The following is a 22,924-nucleotide window of genomic DNA, read 5'->3' on the forward strand; positions in this document are numbered from 1 at the left end:
AACGATTTCACTCAAAGGAACTTTAATCAAGTACCAGAAGGCATGTGGTATTTCAACCTTCAAACCAAATAACCAGCTTTCCCTTTAAAAACAAATATACTTACAAACTGTCTCTTATACACATCTAGATGTGTATAAGAGACATGTACTTATGTGCATTGATACTTCAATTCGCAGAGCACGCACACATACATACATACGTGCTGCCTGCAGAGCRTAGCGGCAGAATGTGCGATTTTTACGATCCATACCACAGCAGGCGCTGCAATATAATTTCCTTTCATGTCTGCTTTCGCTTTTTTTTCCAGCCTACCAACTTCTGCCGAGCGCTCTAAATACACGCATGCATGTGTATATATGTATGTATAGGTATGAATGTTGGTGCGTCTGTGAATATGTGCYAGCTTAGTTTAGATAATTTCGAGTACTTTGCGGCCTATTGACGTAATTTTACGACAACATTAACTCGATCATCAAAATTCGAACTGTAACCATATGCAAATGCAATGCTCAATACTCATGTACACATATATACATGTGTGTAAGTGCTGCATTTCCATGTTAGTGTGAGTGTGTGTGTGTGTGAAAGTGTTTCGGCATTTGGTGTTAATGGGCGTGTTGTTGATGTGATGTGGTCGATGGTCGAGTTGGACGTGTGCTGCGCTAATCCACTTACTATATATGCATATATATATATATATGTATGTATGTATGTATGTAAGCATATCAATGCATACATGTAAATATATGTATGTACGCACGTGTATGTGTGTGCAAGTTTAGTTGACGAGCGCCTGCAATAGTCGTTTGTAGGTCGCTTATTTATTTAGCAAACAAGTCAGTTGTAGCTTTAGCGGCCAACAATACAATACCAACTGCACAAAATGCACAAAGAATTTATGAACTGTTTCAAAAAAGATATATATCTTTATATACATACATAAATACATGCATATACAATAACAACAGCTAAGATAGCAAACAGAGCGAGCAGTCAGCAGCAAAAACAGGAAAGATATGAGCACTCATACGTTACTGCTTCCACACAGCAGTCTCCATAGGCACACAAACATATTCATACATGTATATATGTATATATGTCTATGTGTGCATGCAAATGCGCTCCCACACTCACTAATTTGATAGGAGGCATGCCTTCTACGCCTAAGAACCTCCGCTGCTATGCTTGTGAGGATCGGCCGCCAGCCAGTCACCCAGCCAACCRGCCAGCCATTGTTTTTCCAAGAGATACAACGGACGCACATACACAACTACATGCGTACAAGAATTCATTCGTGTATGCATATAAGCAAGTGCTGAGATAAATGAGGAAAGCGTTTTTCATTTTCCAACTCCTCCACGATCGCGCCTGCAGAGTTGTGCCGCTTAGCCGCCAGTCTGTAGTAGATCATCGCCCATGTGTGATGTACTCGTTTTCCTGCGCCTCTCAACGGAATTTATAAATTTTGTTAACGTGCCACTGTCGCACTAACATTTCGTACGCTCAACGTGGCGCAACGCGTCGGAAGTTTCGTGTTTAAAGCGCCTTTTTTGTGGCACGATCGTTAAAGCGCWCATTATTATTTGTCAAGTGTTGCAGTTACCGTCAAAGTTACTAAGTGAAAGTGTTTAAACATAAATAAATATATATATATATTCTCGATTATAAAGTATATTTATGATGCTACCTTCGCCGTATTATCCGGTTGCCACCGCGCTGGATGAGCTACAATTGGCGCGCGGCGAGTTTGCTTGTGCGAATAATCCGTCGGTGGCCGCTTTGTTGTCGGAGAATAATGTTGCTGCCGCCGCTTACTATTATCARCAACTGAATCCTTTTCTACGCATTAATCCGAACTTCTGGTCAATGCCGTTGTCTTTTCTGCAGAGCTCACATCGGCCGGAAAAGCCGCCATTTTCCTATATCGCCTTGATMGCGATGGCCATCAGCAGCGCGCCGAATCAGCGACTCACGCTGAGTGGCATCTACAAATTCATCATGGAAAAGTAATTTGAAGAGAGTGTACATTTTAATTAAAATATTGTGTCTGTGTATGTGTGTGTCATTAACTAAAAGGAAAGGGTCCAAGTGAAATTCAACGCTGAAGACTGCAGCTCGTTTCAAAGTCTTAAACTAAATTTTTCATACTTCAAACATAATATTGTTTTGAAGTTCGTTCTTCTAGCTGCTCGCGAATATTATCTTATCTTAAGTTTCCTAGAGCACATAAAACTTGGCTTATTAATAGGCTATATATAATTTGCTAAGCGTTTGGGAGAAAAAAACTATAAATTGCTGCAGGAAGCTTCTTATAAAACTTCACACGGCAGCTTCATCTGGTCTGTTGGGAGAAATCGTCATTCAATGACTAACACTCACTCGCTAAAGCTTTCATTTATGCTGTCTATATATTTGTGTCAATTTAAGCTTGGAGAGTGAAGAACCGAATGAACCATATATGTATATATATACATCAAGTAACCGTTAAAAAAACGTTATTTAGCGCTGCCAGCACCAAAACTTTTTACTGATAATCTCGTCAAAAAATAATTTTACCAAAGGAGGAATTGATTTTGATATTTCTGTTTGTAAGGCAGCTAAGTTCTATAGTTACACGTAATCAAAGATTCTGACAAATGAAAGCTTTTTGAGAATAAAAACCAGATGAATATCTAAAAAAACGGAGAGACTAGATCTTGTAAATGTAATTTATTTCGAGGTCCCGTACTTATTAAAGAGAAAAACACAGTAACTTTAAATTTAATGGGAAATGTTTATTATCATTCGAAAGAACATTATTTGTCATTCATTTTTAAGGTTTTTTTTTCAAAGTTTGACCTCGGTCATGTCTCAGATGGTACGTTGAGCCCAATTTTCMATGACTCGTTCGAGTATTTCGACTGGTTCCAAGGCCTGAATCGAAGCGGGATTGTCTGAAAATTGTCAAATGACTGGTGTATCCCAACATGGACTGTACAGTGTATTCTCAAATCATTAGCATATTTTATGTTTATTTGTCTAATCTTTTTAAAAATATCAATATGTTACTGTGAGTACAAATCCTCCTTATTTCCAATAACCGTGTCAAAAATATGAGAGAGTAGAACTTCCAGATCAAGTGTTTTACAGCCATTTCGATTTGTTTTAGATGAACAGAACTGATCTTGCTCAAGTGGTGAACAATATCATCGGCTCTAGTCAGTCGTCGCTATTTCTTCCTGAGCATTTTAAACTTTTGCGAGAAGTTGTGGCCGTTCTCCTTTTTGRCCATCAACATTATCCTAATTATGAAATTATCTGTTTCGAATTATAATCGGTACAGCAAATAGTTGGTATATTTTTCTTTACAAGTTACGACATCTTTTTAGATTTCTCTTCCGTCGAGTTTTGCTCTTATTTAAAGCTCTTATTTAAAGCTAATTCTAAAGAATTCCACCTAAAAACGAATTGTSGCTTTGTATTCCGAAGAAGTCGAATAAACTACAAACTTCTTGAGGGAGCCATTTTCGTGGATTTTTTAACACCTGCCTTAATCGAATTTATTACCAGAAAAATTCTATAAAATCTTGTTATGATCCATTTTGGCAATCTTGACATAACATACTATATAATAGGTTGTCAAAAAAGTCTTGCGGTATTTCTATTGAATTTTCAATTGTAGATTAAAAAAAATAAAATAAAATTCATGCCCAGCTCTTGACCGCTGCTACGGCTGCTACTATGCCGGTCTCTTTCGACCAATTCARCGATTTTATCGCAATTTTCGACGACAGGCCTTCCGGAGCGTGGCGCATCTTCGACCACCTCTACACCAGAATGAAAAAGTTGCAACCATCGTTCTGCGGTGGAAATGGAAACTGTATAGGGTCCCTAAACTGCACAAATTTTATTAGCGGCTTGAGATGCATTTTTGCCTTTATCGTAGTAGTACTGTAAAGTATGCCGCATTTTCTCTTTATTTTGCTCCATGTTTGCGACGCTATAACTCATGAACGACTTAAAAGAAACGACAATCAATCAAACAAGTGTTAGCGCGTGAAATGAGCTTTCYAAAAAGGTATAGCATGACCCGATGCGACGAATAAAACTAGAACTACGTGCTCTCAGCGCCAAYTAGCGAAAATACCGCAAGACTTTTTTGACAAMCTAATATTTGAAGCCGGTTGTTTGCACATAACTGTACACTGATTTGTGAGAACAACTAAATGGGTGCAGTCCTCAATAATTTAAGCAAACCTTTAGCAACTTGTATTCAAACTGGAAATAAAAGAGTTTGCGGCGCTAATTTCCCAAATGTAAAAAAAAACTATTATTAAAATATTTTGTTCCTGAATAGATTTCTAAAGCTTACTCWCTAGATTTTACATCATGAGAAATAATCTTTCAGATGATTTTAATTTMAATTTTTTACCCACAATTCACGTTAAAAAGATTCCTGAGTTTCATTATCAAGCCTGCAATCTTATCCATCAAAGACTTTTCAACTTCTTTGGTGTATATTGCCATGGTAACTGATCATTATCTTCTGACAAAACTTAACCGGATAACGTTTTATTTATTTTTTTTTTTTATTTTATTTTATTAAAGCTTACATAATAAACAAATTATTAAATAAACTAAAGTACGCAGCGCTAGCATCAAAGGCTTTCGGCTGTAACGTTTTATTATTTAATACAAATCTATAATATTGCCTTCAAAATTGGCTGTGTARCACTTCAGCCATCACAAGAATAAACACGTCTAACCCAATTTGCTATACAGTTTTTATAAGCCTCGGTTGATATGGCCTTCAGTGCTTTCAGGAAATTGTGATTTGTTTGATTTCCACTTATGTTTGGAGCGTCATTCGTAAGATTGTTGGACAGTTTCGACGTCATACTCATAAACCCACAACTCGTCAACAGTAATAATGTATTTGATAAAGGCAGGGGCGTCAACGTTCGACGTAAGAACTCCACGTTACCAAAATGTGTTGTGTCAGTCCATTAGAACCTCTGTTATCACAGAAAGATTTTCAAGCACCGTCTCTAAAGCTTTGTTGATGTTTTCATCATTAACAGAAAGGGATGGACAAGTGGCACGAGTGAGTTTTCGATGACTTTACGATTTTCACTGAAAGCTTTGGGATAAAGAAGACTCCACAAAACACTTCTGCAACGATCAATATGATTGATCGTTAAAAATTCAAGGGAAACTCGTCGACCCTTAACCACGTTTCATTCTTTGTTTCGAAAATTTTCTTTACATAAGATGTGGCTCTCTAACTCTGTTATGGCCAGCTAGTAGTACCACCACTTCAAATATATTTACTCTAATGACTGTCGAATTCGACTTCGTCGCTTTGTTTCGAGTCGCTAAACTATCTGTATGTAAAGATCCATGAAGCTCAGAATTGAGAGGAGTCTCAATAACCGAAGATCTATCAGATGTTACAAACTGATAATTGAAAAAGTAAGGCAGGAGTGAGAAGAGTTCAAATATAATCTAAATAAACCTTAATCCCCTTAAATCTTAAAAGTCAAGCTAAATTTCTTACAAAACACCTGCYTTTTCTTATCAGATTTCCTTACTACCGGGAAAATAAACAAGGATGGCAAAACTCCATACGACACAACCTCTCACTGAATGATTGCTTCGTGAAGGTGCCACGTGATAAAAATACAATTGATGATAACGACAACTCCGGCAAAGGAAGCTATTGGATGCTGGACGCATCGGCCAATGATATGTTCGAACAAGGCAACTATCGGCGTCGACGTACGCGACGGCAAAGGCATTGCATTAGAAGTTCCAGCGGCTCCGAGGATAACTACCAAGTGAGTTGAGTTTACGTTTAATATAAATATTAAATATTAACTAACTGACCTCAACAGCTGGATAAGCATCAAGCTTTCGAAAACACTATGGATGATCCTTCCGCTACATCACAAAGTGATCTCARCACATTCTGCAACAAACACGCCGCACCAATGGGCTTAAATTACTCCGATCGCATTACCGAGTTGCATCGACAGTATTTGGCTTCGATTGCGCCATTCAACATACTCTTTCGAAATGAAACGCCAGCACAACCGAACATCGCCACTAGCACCGCCGGCCCCACAACGCATCTCAGCGCACAGCGCGAACTGACCTTACCACATGTGGGCACAATGGTRCCTCTATTGGGCACAAATCAASACGTTAGCCAGACTTCATTTCGTGAAGTGGACAGCTTCGATCTGTCCGGTGGTGCSTACTCYAAHAGCAACAGTTCGGTGGATAGCACGCGACAAGCAAACTCCTTTTCACCCAGCGCCTTCACACCCATCACACCAGCTCGTAGCACGCAGCCGCTACCACCGCTGACGCAGCCGCAGCTGCAGTCGCAACCAAAAGCACTCACATCGGCTTTCACCATCGAGAATATTATTAAGAAAGACTGAAGGGCGGACAAGTCGACGGCACCAAATACGCGGTATACTCACAAACTTAGCTTAATGTGTACTTAGAATTTACTTGGAATAGTCAAGAACATAACTACCACGAGATTATGTGATATCATATCAATAAAATAGAATAAAGTAATATAACTATATACATATATATTTGGAGAATCCATAGTGGACTCTCATAAATAGCGAGGTTGGTACGATGAACACTGAGCCTACAAAAGAAAACGAAAACTTTCAAACAATTTACGCAGCATAGTCTCCTTTTAGCTTGATTCACTTGAGCCAGCGACGCTCCAACTTCTTTAAAGGGCACACCTAGTGTAACAGCCYAAGAATGGGGACTATTGGGAGTTAAAAAAAAAAACAAGTGTATTAAATGTTTTAAAGTGTTAGAGGTATATTTTAAGACAATGCGGTAAAAAATAAATAGTATTTCGAAATATGCCAAAAATAAAAACTTTATTTTTTCAAAATTGCCCAATAAGTGTGCTTTTTAATACGCCTAAAATATAGTGATGGTTAATTTGCAGATGGTCTGCGAGTTAGGCTCCTTGACAGCGATAATTTCCAACTTAAGCTCAAAATTAGGCCCGACAAAGTGTGATCTGAAGCGTTCTTTTGGTTGATGATGGAGGAAGAGCACTTTTGACTCGCCAAATGGGACCATTTTTTCTTATAATTTTAATTAGTGTTCCTTGACCGGTTTGTTCTTCTCTAAGTAGTTGATTCACAACTTGTGAATTCCAAAAAATGAACGCTTTCACCCTGACGCTCTAGCCTTTGCATCCAAGTGCCCTTAGCTTTCACTGCGGAATCTATATTTCAAAAGCAAGTCATTTTCTAAAATTCACGAAATTTCCACTTCCACATGCGAAATCAAAGTAATACTATGACTCCGATTCGCTGGTGTGCTTGAGTATTGAAGCCTCTGCTCAAAGCACTTACACCAATGGCCATTGTTGGAATGAGTCTATCCTTGTTGGACTAAAATTTCGGATATCGTTTATACAAACTTTTTTGGTTGGATAGATATTGTCATTGACGTCACCTAACAGGAACAAGCTGYTTCAATGTTGCCGGAACAAAGGAAAAGTAATATTAGACGTTGAAAAGGGAACTTGCCAAGAACAAGTAGGMGGTAAACCTACTACAGTATTCAGAGCTCAGTTTTACCAGAGTCACTCTAAATTCACGAGACAGCTCAAGCTCTTCACCTACAATGGATGTTGTCTTATACAAAGCCATTCTCTGATGGAAAGTTTAAGGAATTGCTAATTGCTTCTCTATAAATGGCATTTTTACTGAAGTAATTTCAATGGATGGTGCCAAATTTTTCATCATTGTCCTCAGCTTGAGAATTGTATACTTCGTGTCTTATCTCGAAAACATGTCCTAAGGAACGTATAGCGATAATCCGGCGGCACTCGGAGCGATCTCATCTTACGAGGTTAACTGCTACTACAAGGAGTATGTATAAAGGTATCCTGTAGGTCTACTACCGGATTCCCCTTATATTATTGCCGGGATCAAAGCTACTGAACTATATAACGTATTTGCTCACACCGTAGTAACTAGAATGGTAGCACCGGAACCTTTTTCTGCGATGGGTTCCCACACTATAACGGAGCTGTTTCGAAAAMAGGAGAGAGTAGAGTTGCAAAGTTGTTACTGGGAGGTTATAACCTCGTAGATCTGCGTACTTCCTRGGCTCTTGTATACATATATACAAGTTAGGAGTAGTTTGTCTCCATGGCAACTAGCAAAATCCTGGAATTTATAAGAGTGCTGGAGATATGTGGATCCTTGCGGAGGATGAACCTCAATCTGCAGTTCAAATGTTACTTAAACCTTGGAATAAATTGGCGATTTATTTGGTCAACATACGCCGTGTATTGAAGGAAGAAAAAGAGGAAAATATTGCAAATAATTTCAATGGTAATAATAAATTTAATGACGGTGGTGGAGAAAGACCGACATTTGGTGGTGACCACGAACCGATACCTAGTGAACAGTCTGACTTCGAAGATGATAATGCTCAGCCCAATAGAGATCCACGTTTCAAAGAATATAACCACGAGTATGCTACTGTAGATGTACTAGATAATGACACAATTTTGTCGCTACAACAACAATAACTCTGACGGAAACAGGTTTGATTTGTGAAATTCGGCTATTGAAGGTAATCGAGGAGACAAACATTGCGGAAGGGGATGAAACGACCAAACTAAATGATGGTCAATGCCAAGTCAAACTGTAAAAAGGCGAACAAAACTAGACAAYCAAGGCCAATATGCACGGAAAGTTTAAATCCAAAAGCGATGCCTTTATATGCTTTGAAGGAATTGCTCTTGAGCAAATAGGAACGATAAAAGGCAAATATGTATCAAACAGTTCGAAAAAAAACTATGATATTGGCAGAACATTGCCCTATCGCATAAAAATCATAGCAGACTTCTAACGGATCTATCAATCCGGCTTCCCAGCAGTTTGGTCCTACGACGCCATCTTGTTTTGTTCGTTATAAAAGTTCAGACTTCCACATAAAAATTATTATTATCTGATTATTTTCAAATATAATATAACCAGATCCCTTTCCAAAAGAATTTCTTTAAACGATTACAACACTTCGCTAAAATTATTGCAATAAAAAGAAAGGTTTCACTTTCATTCAGTACTTTATTTYTTTATAACAATTAAAATACTCCCTACTTGTATATCATGAGAACGGGACTTTTCGAACCATATTTTGTGTGTAGTGAATTACAAAGTTACAAATTATTTATGTTTTATTCAACATTTATAAATACAAACTCAATTCACAAAAYTGATTTTCTTTTATATTTATTCAGGTTTCTTTACATTTTTAGCTGGGGCAGCCTTTTGTGATGCAAGCACGGCAGACGCACGGCGGAGAGCAGCCTGAAAACAAAAATAGAACAGTTTAGAAGATGGCCCCATATATATCATATAACACAATTTTAATGTTTTCAATCAGATTGGTTTTTCAACATAWTCATTCTGCGATCTTGGTGTGTAGCAAAAAAAAAATAAGTTATCATCATAATAAAATATTTTACGTTGCATATATTGCATTAAACCTACCTGTGTCAAGTCCTTGCGRTATTTAGCACCGGTCAAAAGGTTCCTCAGTTTCTTCAATGATCGTCGGGGACCCGACTTGAATGAAACACGTACTGTGTTCTTAGCGGGGCGTTGAGCATATTTGCCCTTCTTCAAAACKACCGAGAATCCCTTCTTGTCGGCAGCCGGTACAACACCAACGGTTTTTTTGTGTACCAAACCGCTGTAGCGGAAAGAGCTCACATTGGTCAAATTGTTGGCCTCCTAATAAGGGAAAAATTAAATTTTAGTGAAACTTCAGACATATAGTGGCTTTGATTAACAAAAAAAATATCAGTTTGGTTATGTTCCTATCATATCGTATTCAAATATCATTGTGAATTAAAATAACATCACTATACTTTATATAGCTAAGCTAAATTATATGCTCAATTAGCTACTTACAGTGCTGAAAGGTTTCTTCACATCACGCTTCTTCAAGAGGAAGGAGTTGTTGTTGCGGATGATCAACCAGTTAAGATGAGGCGATGTGGTGGCCATCTCGAGTCTGAAACCACAAATGTTAAATAAATTACTTGTGGAACTACTAAATGCCGATGTAAATAGGAAATTATTAGTTTTCTATCAGTCTTGGGTGATGAATTATAGTCTTCAAGAACTCTTCTGTTAATTCGATCATCATTGAAATTATTTATAACACCAGTTGACACGGGAACCCAACCCACATTTCGCGTAAAAACACGTGCGATTATTTATTGTAAAAGCCAATTACCAATGATTAGGAAGTTGCTGTCCATATTGCACCACACACAGGAATATAAAGTATAGGTTATTACACTTTTTTRCTACATCTTCCACGTGCCAACTGATGTACTCGCCGAAACTTTATAAATGCTCACCTTTTTCTGTTGACAACGATGACGAAAAGAACCAGGAAACGCCATTTCTGTAATGAAGTCAGTTGCCGTTGGTAGATTGTCAAATACGCATTTAGGAAGTGTTAGGAAAGCGCTGAATAGACACACCCTGCATGACAGGGTGACACGTGAAAAAAGCAATTATTATATCAAAGTAAACAAAAAGTTTTATATTGGAATATGATTGAATAGTTCTTAACAATGTGAATATTGCATGTTCAGGAAAGTATAATTATACCATTTGTTTCCGTTCATACCCATTTTTTCTTAGCTTTATTTATGTGATCATGCGTATCACCTTTCACTCGGTTGTCTCTCTCGAATTTTATTACAAATTCAATTTGGTGATTTGGTGATTTTTGGTGGTCGAATATTCTTTAAATTATATATTATTATTTAGTTGATAACAATTTTTGTCTTTCACGAATTCTTTAATAAATAGTGTGTAATTTTTTATAAATTCCTGAAAAAAAGCTATCGATAACAATATCGATATTCTATCATCTCAATACTTTCGCGGGAATCCAGTGAATAATTACATTTGATTTACAAATTAAATTATTTGAATTTAAATATACGGAAACGTTTAAATAAGATGTCTAATTGTAAAATTAAAGAAATTACTGGCGACTTGTTTAGCGCGAATGAGAAATATTCAATGGCGCATTGTGTTGCAGCCGATATGAGACTTGGCAAAGGAATTGCCGTAAAATTTAGGTGAGTAGCAGTTATTTTATTAAYATATGACTGAATGAAAACTCTCTAATAATATTGCAAACGTTTTAGAAATAAATTTGGTCAAATACCCAGGCTAAAGCAGCAAAATGTCAAGCCAGGCGGCGTAGCAATTTTGCAGGACAAGTCGCGCTTCATTTATTATTTGGTGACCAAACAGAGTAGTTGGGGTAAACCTACCTATCAAACACTGCACGATTCACTGCAGGCAATGAAAACACACATGGTAAGTAATAAATAAAAAAAATATATATTTTGTTGGACTAGCTATTTTTTAACACACATACTTAATTTTTGTTGAATTTAATGAATTGAATTTAAATACACAAATCCTTTTTGCTATTATAACAGCATATTTGTATTAATTCATCGTCTATTGTTTATAAATATCTCGACAGCTCAAAAATGAGGTTTATAAATTGGCCATACCGCGCATTGGCTGTGGTCTCGATGGTTTGGTTTGGCAAAAAGTTAAGGATTTGTTGCAAGAAGTCTTCAAGGATACGCCAATTGAAATACTTGTTTATAATTATGTGCCATAAAGTGTTAAGCGTGTTGTAGTGCTTTTCAAATGTGCAAATATTAATATAACTTATTTATTATAATAAAACAATAAGATTTTTAGATGTTATTTGTTGAGGATTTACTTTTTGTGTTTAAAGTTTTACTCTTAACTGTATTTATTTACAAATATTACAACTTACCTTTTTCTATCGAAATAAAAAGGCTTCCATCATATATATTTTTTATTTTATTTAACAATTATCAAGTCTCATCTAGTAAAAATACCTGTAATGCTCAGCATTAAGTGATATTTTTATTTATTTTAACAAAATAACAAATTTTGCTTCATAACATTATTTCGGCACAAAGTTGTACACAACAATTTCCAGTTCTTCACTGTCGAACACCTTACACAATTCAGCGCTCACTTTGTCCCATTCGAGGCCATCGATGCCGCAGCCAATGCGCGGTATAGCCAACTTGTGCACCTTATTCTTGCGCTGTTGAACAAAAAAAAAAAGATATTTAGAAAATTATTGTAATCCGCAAAAACAAAAAATAGAATTAACCCTTTCAACTGCTTACCATATGCTCACGCATGGCCACAAGCGATGCGCGTAAGCTATCATAGGTGGGACTGCCCCAACTTTGTGGCTTGGTTACCAGATAGTAAATGTAACGTTCTTTATCTTGCAACACTGCAACGCCGCCGGATTGTACACCCTGTGCRCGTAACTGGTCCACTTGTCCGTAGATTTGTTTGAACTTCACCGCAATGCCGGCGCCCATGGCAAAGTCCGCRCCTACGCAATGCGCCAGCGAGTGTGTTTCGGGTGCGCTGAAAAGRTCACCCTCAACCTCAGTCAATTTGAATTTCGAATCTGCAGACATGTTTTGGCGTAGTTGTTGTGCGGTAGTGCTGTGAAATGGTGCTCGGCTGAAAGTTGTGCTTTGCGCTGGAATTTGTCAAAATGAGCCAATGAGTTGTGTAAAAGATTTGCAGATTTTTTGTTAAACACAATTTTATTACAAGAGAAAAGGAAAATACTATTTCTTGGAATGCTTTTAGTTATTAAAGAATTTTATTTATTTATTTATTACTTTGAACAACAGTGTAGTTAGCAAAAATGTTAAATTACACTTTTTGTTAAAAATTAGATTTCGTGTGTACATGCACACACACGTGTGTGTGTTTGACATCGTTTGTTTACATTTGGAATTGTGTAAATTTTATTTTCTCTTGTCATAATTTGAGTTATCTACGATTCCTCATTTTTAATACACATGTACATATGTATATGTATATATAAGAACATACTTAAAAACTAAAAAAAACATCGCTTTGCGAAAATATTTTGGATTTTTTAGAGATTTTTATACAGTTTAAATGTTGTAAAAATAATATAATTGAAATAACATATTAAAGAATTTAAAATAATGTTTAAAAAAATGTTTTAAAAATATTAGTCTTGAATTAAAAAATTCAAAAAAATAATAAATGTGGAATTAAAGCACATACTGCCTCAGAATAGTTTAGAAAATTCGAAAAAAGTAATAAATTGTGGAATAAAAATATTTTTTGTGCAAATTTTTGTTGTTTAATCAGACTCTGAATGATTAATGYCAAATAAATAACATTCGTTTTCTTTTAACTTTTTTTTCGACACAAATACACGTTACTCTGCTCCAATACTTTTCCTTCAACAACAAAAAAAAACTTGCAATGTTTGTCCTTCTGGAACACCGCTTTCAGTGTAAATAATAAACTTAAAATTAAGATTATAAATATGTGGTGTATGAGTAAAATATTAATAAATTAACTGTGTGCTTATGTGTGGGTGTAAAAATAAAACACATTTCATATTTTAACTTAAAATCTTCGCCTGCTTCAACTCCCACTTCATTCAAGGAAAGTCTCGTGAAAGCGACATGCGATTAACCATGGACTCCAAAGTGCGCGAACGTGAGCGTGAATCACGTGAGCGTCTGCGTACTACCTCTGGTGGATCATAGACGTATGCAATGATTTCCACGGCATTATTGCAAAACACGAATTCCACAATGTTCTTAACACGCAACCAACTCAAGCGATCGATGTCACCACCGAATCTGTGTATGGCCAGCTTGGTCACATTGTTTTGCTCCTAGTTAGCAAAAGAAGAAATGCAAATTAGTAATATCACAAAAAAGTAATTTSAATTTTCAAAGTTGTGCTGAAAYTTTACCACATGCTCGCGCATTGCCATCAGCGCATAGTAAAGCGCCGGATATGTGCACTTCTCATGACTACGTTCCTTGGTTATTAAATTGTAGATATAACGGTTGTTGTCCTTCAACACCGCCACATTGCCAACATGTTTATTTTGTTTTTGCAACTCATTGATCTGTCCAAATTTGCATTTGAAGTGCAAGCCTATGCCGCTGGACATGGCAAAGTCGGCGCTAGTCGAGTGCACCAGCGAGAAGTCCTGMGGCGCGTTTAAGATGTTGCCCTTCTCTTCGACAATTTGGCATTTTGGCGGTATTGTCTTGTTTGTATATATGTATATATGTATATATTGTATATGTAAATAAATAATTATTGAATATCAAATTTCAGTGTGAGCGGGAGTCAAGTGTCAACTTACCACCGTTTGATTGTGGCTGCAAACCAGTATTTCCACGTTGATCTCTCTGGCGAATACGGTGCGTATTAATTGCTTGACACGTCGCCACTCCAAGCCGTCCGTGCCACAGCAAATGCGCGGCATGGCGATTTTTGTGATCTCGTGTATGCGCTTTGGAAAAAAATCGGGAGGGTCAAGTTCAAAAGCTTAGAAACTTTTTTTAAATGAAATTTGATATGTATGCGTCATTTCCTGAATGTCTCATTGTACTTGGAATGTGTTAGTATAGTGTTTAATCCACTTAGCGGTAAGCCGCAGCACGTTCTGTTGGAGTTGGTGGCATTATTTACACTCTTACTTTCATTTACGCATGCCGGTAATGATCGCATATGTCTATATATATGTATGTATGTAATTGATATGCAAACTTTTTATTAACTCGTGATCGGTTTAGGCATATTTATATACCATTTTCCATATTGAAAGGATTAAATCACTTACTACCGAACTCTTYTGAGTCTAAAGAACCCATTATCCAATAATCTTGTTAGAAAAGCAAGAAAAAAGTAACTTCGGCAGTACCGTTGCGACAACGCACTTCAAAGGTGCATTTCGCATAGCATAAAAGTATAAAAGGACTGTATCTTGATTTGGCTTGGCCTGTTTGTATGATAGCTATAAGCTTCAGTGGCCCGCTCTGAACAATTTCTTTGGATTTTGTAGCGCCGCCTCCATGGAAAATAATCTATGCCAAAATTTGCATACAAGGACTTGATTTTGATCGATCAGTTTGTATGACAGCTATATCGCATAGTAAGCGAATATCGGGGAYTCTGATAAATGAGCAGAGAAAATGACATATACAAAATCTAAGATCGATATCTCAATATCAATATACAAGAACCTCTAACTCGTCAACAACCTACAACTATTTGGAGAATCTTTTTTGTCCTTTATATTGGGTAGTCGAAAAAGTCTTTTCGTATTTCTAACCAAACTTCAACTTAAATATATTATATTTATAATGAACTTTCATGAACCAAATATGTATCATTTTAGTCGACCATTTTTTGCCATTTTTCTGCTTTCTCGACAATAAACTGCGAGAAGTAATTTTCACAGGCTTCTTTTGAGGCCAACTTCACTCCATTAAGGGAGTTTTGCATTTACCGAAACAAATAGTAGACCGATGGTGCAAGGTCAGGGCTGTATGGTGGGTGCATCAAAACTTCCCAGCCAAGCTCTCCAATTTTTGCCGAGTCATTAAAGATATGTGTGGTCTAGCGTTGTCCTGATGGAAGATGCAGTTCTTTCTGTTGATCAGTTTTTACCGTTTTTTTTTTCTCGATTGCTTCCTTCAAACTCATCAGTTATTTCCAGTGAAATGTAGAATCAATCGTTCCAGCCTGGAGCAGCTCATAGTGAATGATTACTTTCCAATCCCACCAMACATTCAGCATAACCATTCAAGGCGTCAATCCTGCCTTTGCGGCCATTTGTTGAGCTTCACCACGCTTGAACGATGATCTTTTTCGCACATTATTGTCGTATTTGACCCACTTTAAGTCTCCTGTTACCATTCGATTGAGAAATGGTACGATTTCATTTCATTTCAGGAAAGAGTCGCAGTTGTTAATTTAGCCCATTAAATTTTTTACAGTCAATTCATGTGGTACCCAAACATCGAGCTTTTTTTTTTTGTAGCCAGCCTTTTTTGAATGGTACAAAACCGTTTGATGATAAATATTAAGTTCCTTAGCGATGTCATGGCTGCTTATGTGACGGTCCTGGACAATATTTTCCATAATTTCATCGACTTTTTCGTAGATAGGTCGTCCAGAGCGAGGTTTCACCTTTCTGCTCTGCACTCTAGCACTACAGATATACATACGATATATTGTCAAAAATACGAACTTTTTTTCGACTAACCAATAATTTCTTGGCTTCTCTATGAATGTATGCTGTTTTAAATATTCTTTATCCTTTCCCTCTTGCAATCACAACAACAATAATATAGTGACTACAACGTCAAATACTTAAGAGAACTCTTTTGAATTATTATAGTTCTCAAAATACACTTCTTCTGAAACTTTGTAACAGCTCTTGTGCCTTATTTATATTTCAAAGTGACATCATCACAATGAAGTACCGTAATCTGCGGTTTTTAATAGGAAGTGTAAATATATAAATAAAAAAAGGGTCACATTTGCTGATAAATTCTTCCAAATGCATAACAAAAAATCTTACTTCGCCTGTATTCTACCACTTGTTAATATTAGATTAGCTCATTTAATTGCAAATCGCGTTGCTTAAAACCGCTAACCGCTTAAATTTTTGTTTTTTTTTATTAGTATGGTATGTCAAAATGGGAATAGTGTTATAGAAATCACAAATTACCATATGTTCGCGCATACAAATCAACGCCGCATGCAATGTGTTGTATGTTGTGGTCTCGTAGACATTTTCCTTCGTCACCAGAAAGTATATGAAACGCGACTGGTGCTCCATAACAGCGACATTGCCCACGGTTATCGGCTGCTTGCTGAGCTCCTCGAAGTTGCCGAAAATCACAGCAAATTGCCAAGCGAGCGTGCCCTTCATCGTGTTCAGATCGGCGGAGACGGCATGCGCCAGCGCATATGACTCGGGTGCGTAKAGCAGATTCGTTTTCATTTCGGTTAATTTGAATTGATGCATTTTTGCGCTTATTYCTTATTGACTCTGTATTCGATATCACAATTGGTATTTCGTCGTAATTTTTTGGCGACTGTCGATGATTATTGAATGGCAATTATTATCAGTTTTTTTATGCGACGACACAATAAAATTGTGCAAAAAACAACATAAATGTATGAATGAAGTAGCAATCAGTTGCCGCCGGCATAAATCATATCGTTAAATGTGGAAGAAAAAGCAAACAAAATTATCGTAGTTAAATGAATCAGTGAAAGAATACGCTTAAATACATTGGAAAGTTCATGAGAAAAGAAAAATATATAAATTTGTTTTGCCTAGGCAGTGACCCAAAAGGCAATAATTGATAGTGGAATGCGAAAACTATAAAAAATACGCGAGCAACCAAACAATTTTTTTTTTTTTTTTTTTTGAATATTAAGTTGTTAGTCATAAAACTTTTGACCCTGAATTCCTCGAAGGGTTGTATTAAATCTTAACCAAAACTAATTATAATTTACTTGAAAACATATAATCGTTTGAAAGATCGTTGACCGGAAAGTTTTCGGCGGAAACGCTCAGCGGGCCGTCATACATCTTCCTGAACCTAATTTTTTCTAAAAACATAAGATGTTCGAAGTATCACTCATTGGCGGATAATAGTCTAAATTTAGAATTTTCTTTCACTTTTTGACGCGCCCTTTATATAATATCATTTCCGAGTAATAAATATAACAATTTTCTTGAAAAAACGCTTTGTTTTAGGTTATAAATGAAAGAAAAATTCTACTACGAAAAATTGCTTTCATATAATATATCAGCATTCCTATCGCTAATTTTTTAAATGAAAGGTCTTCGGAAAACTTCGGTAACCGAAATCTGATCTGAATTGATGAAGCTTTTATCTATCACTTACACAGAATAAACCCTTCMAACGACCATTGAGTTTATGTAACGGACTCAGAGACTCCCTCGTAGAATTGCCTTTATGACAGAAATTTCGAAAAATAATTGTGTATCGAACCAATTTATTTTACCAAATATCCAACAAGCTAAAAATGTCTTAAAGAGAAATTTAAATCTTTCCAAGCAAATGGATATTGAATCTTTCCAAGATGAACTAACTGTGACCACAAAAATGTTGCTGATCCTTAAAGGAARGCTCTTTAATTCGGTGCACAGTGGTACCTGACGAAACTATTCGTTTTAACATAGAATTATTTTTAGTGTCTTTGTCGAAACTGATTTTTGATTTCAAGTTGCTCCGAAAGTACTAAATTTTATCTGAAAAATGTTTAAAAATGTCAAAATGCCATTTTATTAACGAAAATKAGTACCTCTTTCTTTGATATATTAATTAATCCGCAAAGAAGACCCCTACTAATGAAATAATAGTTCAAAAATTTTAAAATGTTCTTGTCTGTGGGTTCGTTCATTGAGGAAGTGCTTGAAAATCATCGTGTTGATATCAGAGAGATAGCAGAGGATCGAATCAACACATTTTGGTTAAGGTATTTGGTATAAAGCTTATGAATGCTAGACTTGAACCAAGACTTGACTTGGTTGAACAGACTTGAGTAGTGGTCGCAAAAGAGATGCTTGACAACGTGCGGACCCTACATTCATTACTGGAGACGAGATGTGGGATTATGAATATAATGGTAAAACTGTCCAACAATCTAGCTAATGGCGCTCTAAAAATTATACAAAACCGAAAGAACCGCATCAAACTCGGACACAAATCAAAGTAATGCTGATAGTTGTCTTTGATTGCCGCAGTGTGGTCCACTAATTTGTTCCACAGGCTSGAAATATCAATAAGGACAAGTATTTGTGAAGTATCGACCCGATTTTTGGACGAAGTATTCATGGATTTATCGCATTATACAGGGCTATGGCTGACTTTTTGGCCAAACACGAAACGAGAGTCACAGAGGCTTAAAATTGGCGTGCTTTTATTGACCTACTTTACACTTTTTTTTATCAGTCCGGGTCAAATCTGATCATATGGTAAAACAACTATGTACCTTCTGTGCATGTGAAAGCCTTTCGTATTTTATATATTTTTTTGTCAAATAAAAATAATAGCAACTACCAGCCATATTCTTTCTAGTCACTACCTAAGTATGTACATAGTTTTTATATTTTTTCGCTAATAATAAATCAGACGGTTGTAATTTTTTACTTACGTGTCCAGTGAACGCCACAAAGGTTTTGGAACTATTTTTAGTTTGTTATTATTATTACAATTTTTTTTTTTTCAAATGTAATTATTTGTTGTTTTGCAATCGGTCCGCACACGCTGAAAATGTTGTAGCAACTTTTTCATTAAAATAACACCAGTGACACTTTAATTGTTTTATTGTTATTATTAAATATAATATATGGTTGGTTGAACAGTTGATTATTCGGTTGGGTTGGTTAATTGGTGCCTTTCCGGCTGCTACGCTTGCGTTATCTGTTATGCTCAGTGCTGTTGCTGTTGCTACAACCGTGCTAGTTGATTTAGTACTGACAACACCGAAATACCAATGGAAATGACAACTAAAAATACCAGCAACAAACACTCATACTTACATATACCTGTCTCTTATACACATTGGAAATGACAACTAAAAATACCAGCAACAAACACTCATACTTACATATACACATGTACATACCACAGTATACTTTTACCAACGAGAAACGACCATCGCACCGAATGCATGACTAGAATACACAGTCGAGACAATCATCAGCGCATATACATACATATGTATGCTTGTATGTATGTATGTATGTATGTACTTGTATATAATATATCAGTGGCTCATTGAGTTGAATGACGAAGCCGGCCGGCTGGTCGCCAGACTTGGGCGCCATCATTGGTGCCGCTAGAGGTGCGGAAGTAAGAGGAAGTGCATACATATATATATACACAAACATATACAAATTTACAGCTGGTTGCGAGTGCGTACTGTGTTTTTGTATTTTTTGGAGGCCTCTTCAATTCCACAATCTCTATAATTGAGCTTGAAGCTTTCCATTTGTGTTGATCTGCTTTGCTTGAAAATGCTTGAAAATATATGTATGTATGCAGTCAATGTCAGCAAAGAAAAACATTTGTGAGAAAGAATTGCAGAATCTACAAAGTATACACAACACACTTATAGACATACATGTATATGTAAATAATAACTACTTTTGTGAATGAAGGTAATTACTTCTCAAGCATATTAATCACTTTAAATTGTTTAGTCGCTCAACAGTTAACGGTTATATAGATTTGTGTTGCATGAATGTGTGTTTATGGATTCTAAAAGATAATTGATTGTGAAAAGCTACAAATTTTGTTTTCTAARCTTAACCAAGGGAGCTATCATGTGGTGAGAAAGGTAATTAATACCACATATGAGTTTTGTTAAATGTATTTTTTCGTCTGTTTCAGAAGTTAGTAAATTACTTTTAGATCACTTTAAAATAATATTTTTTTGTATGTGTATACAAATATTTGGCAGACTTTCTTTTTGTACGAATCGATGTCATTTTTAGTGTAATTGGAAATTATTAGTAATTTTCAAAACGTCTAAAATTTTTAAAAGAAGATTTTCTCGCCTCAAGAAGTTGGTATTATGACAGTTATCGTTAAGATAAATCTATGTCATGCCCCTCGAAGAAATCCCGATTGGCTCCAATACAATTATGCCAAGGTTTTACCAATCCTCGAAACAGATTTTAAAGTCAATTCCCGGATTAGYTGTCAAAGAGCGTAGCCATTCCGTTTAATGTCTTCAAGTGACTCAAAACGATTTCCACGGAGCGGTCGTTTTATTTTGCTGAATAGCCAAAGAATACAAGAAGCTAAATCAGATGAATACGGTGGTTGCGGCACGTTAATGGTAAAAATTTCAAGAAGAACTCACGAAGAATCAATGTGGCATGCGACGGAATTCAAAGTGCTCGATAAACGAAGAAAACATAACCTTGATTGTTGACCTACTCTGACGTGGTTTTTTCGACTTCGGCTCACCTTTGTCCCGATATTCCGCCGATTGATCGTCTGTTTTTGTGTACCCTAAGCACAGATCTAAGACTCATCGCCTATAATAACGCATTCTATGATATCCTGGTGGTCGTAAAGCACTGTTTCACAGACGTTAGCACGACGTTAACTGTTTTCGAAAAAATTCAGTGTATTTGGAACCAATCGTGCTTTCACTTTTTTTGGGCACAAATTATCTTTCAAAATGGCTTTCGCTGATCCTTTCGACATTCCAACGATGCAAGAAAGTCTCTGATTGTTCAATCAAAAATGCTTGCTCACGGCACCAAAGGCCTTTTCCAACATTCTGAACGTTTTAGCATCAAAAATTCGATTCCAATTTCAGTGACGGTCATACTAACTTCGAAAAAACAAAAATTTTCGCACAAAGTTTAAATTAAAACGTCTTACTACTTTTTGCCCGCAGTAAATTAGAACACTTATTTGTGGAAAAGTATACAATATATACTCGTATTAATCATAGTATTGCCTATCTGATGCTATACAATGTTTCCATCTTTCTAGTAATTTGTATATTACATCCAAAAAAAGAAAAACACGCCAGCTTGGTGGGAAAGAATGAATCAATCTCAATGCTGCTTACCAGTTCTGATATGAATCCAAGGGCGATCCGTAAAGAATGGTAGTCAGAAGGCACAATGTCTGTGTTATTACCCTGTTTTTTAAACAGTTTTTAACCGATTTCGCAACATGAAGCCGGCCATTGTCATGAGGAAAAATGATTGSCTCAAGTTTAGACGCAAACTTCGGGCGCTTTTCCACAACCGCTCGCCTCTATTTGTTGAGCTTTTGTCGGTTGAGTTCACCTATAGTAACTTCGCCCTTCTGATCTCAAATTGACTAGGCATCGTGGATATTTGGCTTTATTTTGGCTAGTGATATGATTTTCTGCGTTTATCCATGCAAAAAKGACTTATTTTTGTCTATTTGTAGCGTTCAAGCAGTATTTCTGACAAGCAAAATCGGCATCAGTTTATATGGCACACAATTCCCTTGCTTTTGAAAATATAAATATGCATGAAAAAGAAACCAAAGTGGGAAGTTCTTCAGCTCTTTCTAAGTAAATATTAATGTAACTAAAAAAATCTAAATTCTTTAAAATAAGTGATTTCCAAATATATATATTTTGTGGGTTTATTTAACTATTTTTAATATTATTTATAATTTAGTGACAAATAAATTTAAATAATCCATAGCAGTTTTYGAATTTAACTGCTTTTCTGAAAGAGAAAGGATCTAGTTTGTCGCTTAAGTCTTTTGTTTTGACGGGTGCGTGCCATTTTCCTTAGCGCCGCGATGTAGGCAACTTTTAATTAAGCGCCTTTTTGGCGCTACCACAACAATATTTTGAATAATTTTCTCTGCTTAAATGTAAGCACAGCGTTCGAAACTAAACCACCAACAATTTTAAGTTATTTATAACTCGCTTTGTTACCARGATTTTTTTTCATGACTCAAATGATTTGCTACCGCTGGACAACTAGTATTTATGCTGATTTACCAGACATCTATTATTGTTCAAATAAAGTTGACCAAGCTGGAAGATATAGAGGCAATGTTAAACCCTATATGTTGCTTTAAAAGCAGTTAAGGTGCTACATGTCTAAAATGCTGTTCGAAGACGCAATCCATATATGTGCATACGTAGATAATTTTTGAAGTATTAACATCAAAATATTGTGTATTTCAATCATCTTTCTATATTCATCTATGTTTTATTTGATAACTTTCTCAAAAGACACCATTTGATACTCCCTACTATTCCAATGAAGCATACTTACATTAATTACCTAGGCCTGGATCTACATTTCTTTACATACACACACGCAACATTTTGTAACAACAAAAGTAGATAAGATTAAACAATGAGTATATAACCATCTGCACACCCTATTAATCATCATTGTAATGTATTTAACTGTCTTTTT

The 22,924-nt window shown here is 36.1% G+C and overlaps 4 protein-coding genes across 6 annotated transcripts in view; 2 read left to right on the forward strand and 2 right to left on the reverse strand.

Annotated features, from left to right (window-relative positions):
* The first annotated feature begins 1,437 nt into the window (after positions 1–1,437).
* On the forward strand, positions 1,438–6,808 carry LOC108968402 (fork head domain-containing protein FD2-like). Its single transcript, XM_018932432.1, has 3 exons — positions 1,438–2,007; positions 5,562–5,817; positions 5,875–6,808. The coding sequence occupies exons 1-3, from the start codon at positions 1,679–1,681 to the stop codon at positions 6,424–6,426; spliced, it is 1,137 nt and encodes a 378-aa protein (XP_018787977.1). The 5' UTR covers positions 1,438–1,678; the 3' UTR covers positions 6,427–6,808.
* Positions 6,809–9,097: 2,289 nt separating this feature from the next.
* Positions 9,098–10,477, reverse strand: LOC108968403 (60S ribosomal protein L28). Its single transcript, XM_018932433.1, has 4 exons — positions 10,416–10,477; positions 9,961–10,063; positions 9,538–9,780; positions 9,098–9,354 (listed from the first exon to the last, which is right to left on the reverse strand). Exons 2-4 carry the CDS (start codon positions 10,054–10,056, stop codon positions 9,277–9,279), a joined length of 417 nt encoding a protein of 138 aa, XP_018787978.1. The 5' UTR covers positions 10,057–10,063; positions 10,416–10,477; the 3' UTR covers positions 9,098–9,276.
* A 284-nt stretch (positions 10,478–10,761) lies between these two features.
* Positions 10,762–11,785, forward strand: LOC108968400 (O-acetyl-ADP-ribose deacetylase 1). Its single transcript, XM_018932428.1, has 3 exons — positions 10,762–11,150; positions 11,220–11,394; positions 11,567–11,785. Exons 1-3 carry the CDS (start codon positions 11,029–11,031, stop codon positions 11,708–11,710), a joined length of 441 nt encoding a protein of 146 aa, XP_018787973.1. The 5' UTR covers positions 10,762–11,028; the 3' UTR covers positions 11,711–11,785.
* A 116-nt stretch (positions 11,786–11,901) lies between these two features.
* LOC108968401 (O-acetyl-ADP-ribose deacetylase 1-like) overlaps positions 11,902–22,924 on the reverse strand; it is a 14,780-nt gene continuing 3,757 nt past the window's right edge. Inside the window, exons 1-5 of one of the 3 annotated variants that reach the window (XM_018932429.1) lie at positions 19,141–19,523; positions 16,676–17,045; positions 14,300–14,449; positions 13,898–14,200; positions 13,147–13,816 (exon numbers count right to left, since the gene is read on the reverse strand). In XM_018932429.1, the coding sequence (XP_018787974.1) occupies positions 13,577–13,816; positions 13,898–14,200; positions 14,300–14,449; positions 16,676–16,975 (993 nt within the window). In that variant the 5' untranslated portion in view covers positions 16,976–17,045; positions 19,141–19,523 and the 3' untranslated portion in view covers positions 13,147–13,576. Of the gene's footprint in view, positions 12,173–12,257; positions 12,629–13,146; positions 13,817–13,897; positions 14,201–14,299; positions 14,450–16,675; positions 17,046–19,140; positions 19,524–22,924 lie in introns of those variants that run through there. The other 2 variants (XM_018932430.1, XM_018932431.1) reach the window with 2 other exon arrangements.

The sequence above is a fragment of the Bactrocera latifrons genome, unplaced genomic scaffold (assembly GCF_001853355.1).
Source record: "Bactrocera latifrons isolate USDA-ARS-PBARC rearing strain unplaced genomic scaffold, ASM185335v1 scaffold_213, whole genome shotgun sequence".
NCBI classification, from domain to species: Eukaryota; Metazoa; Arthropoda; class Insecta; order Diptera; family Tephritidae; genus Bactrocera; species Bactrocera latifrons.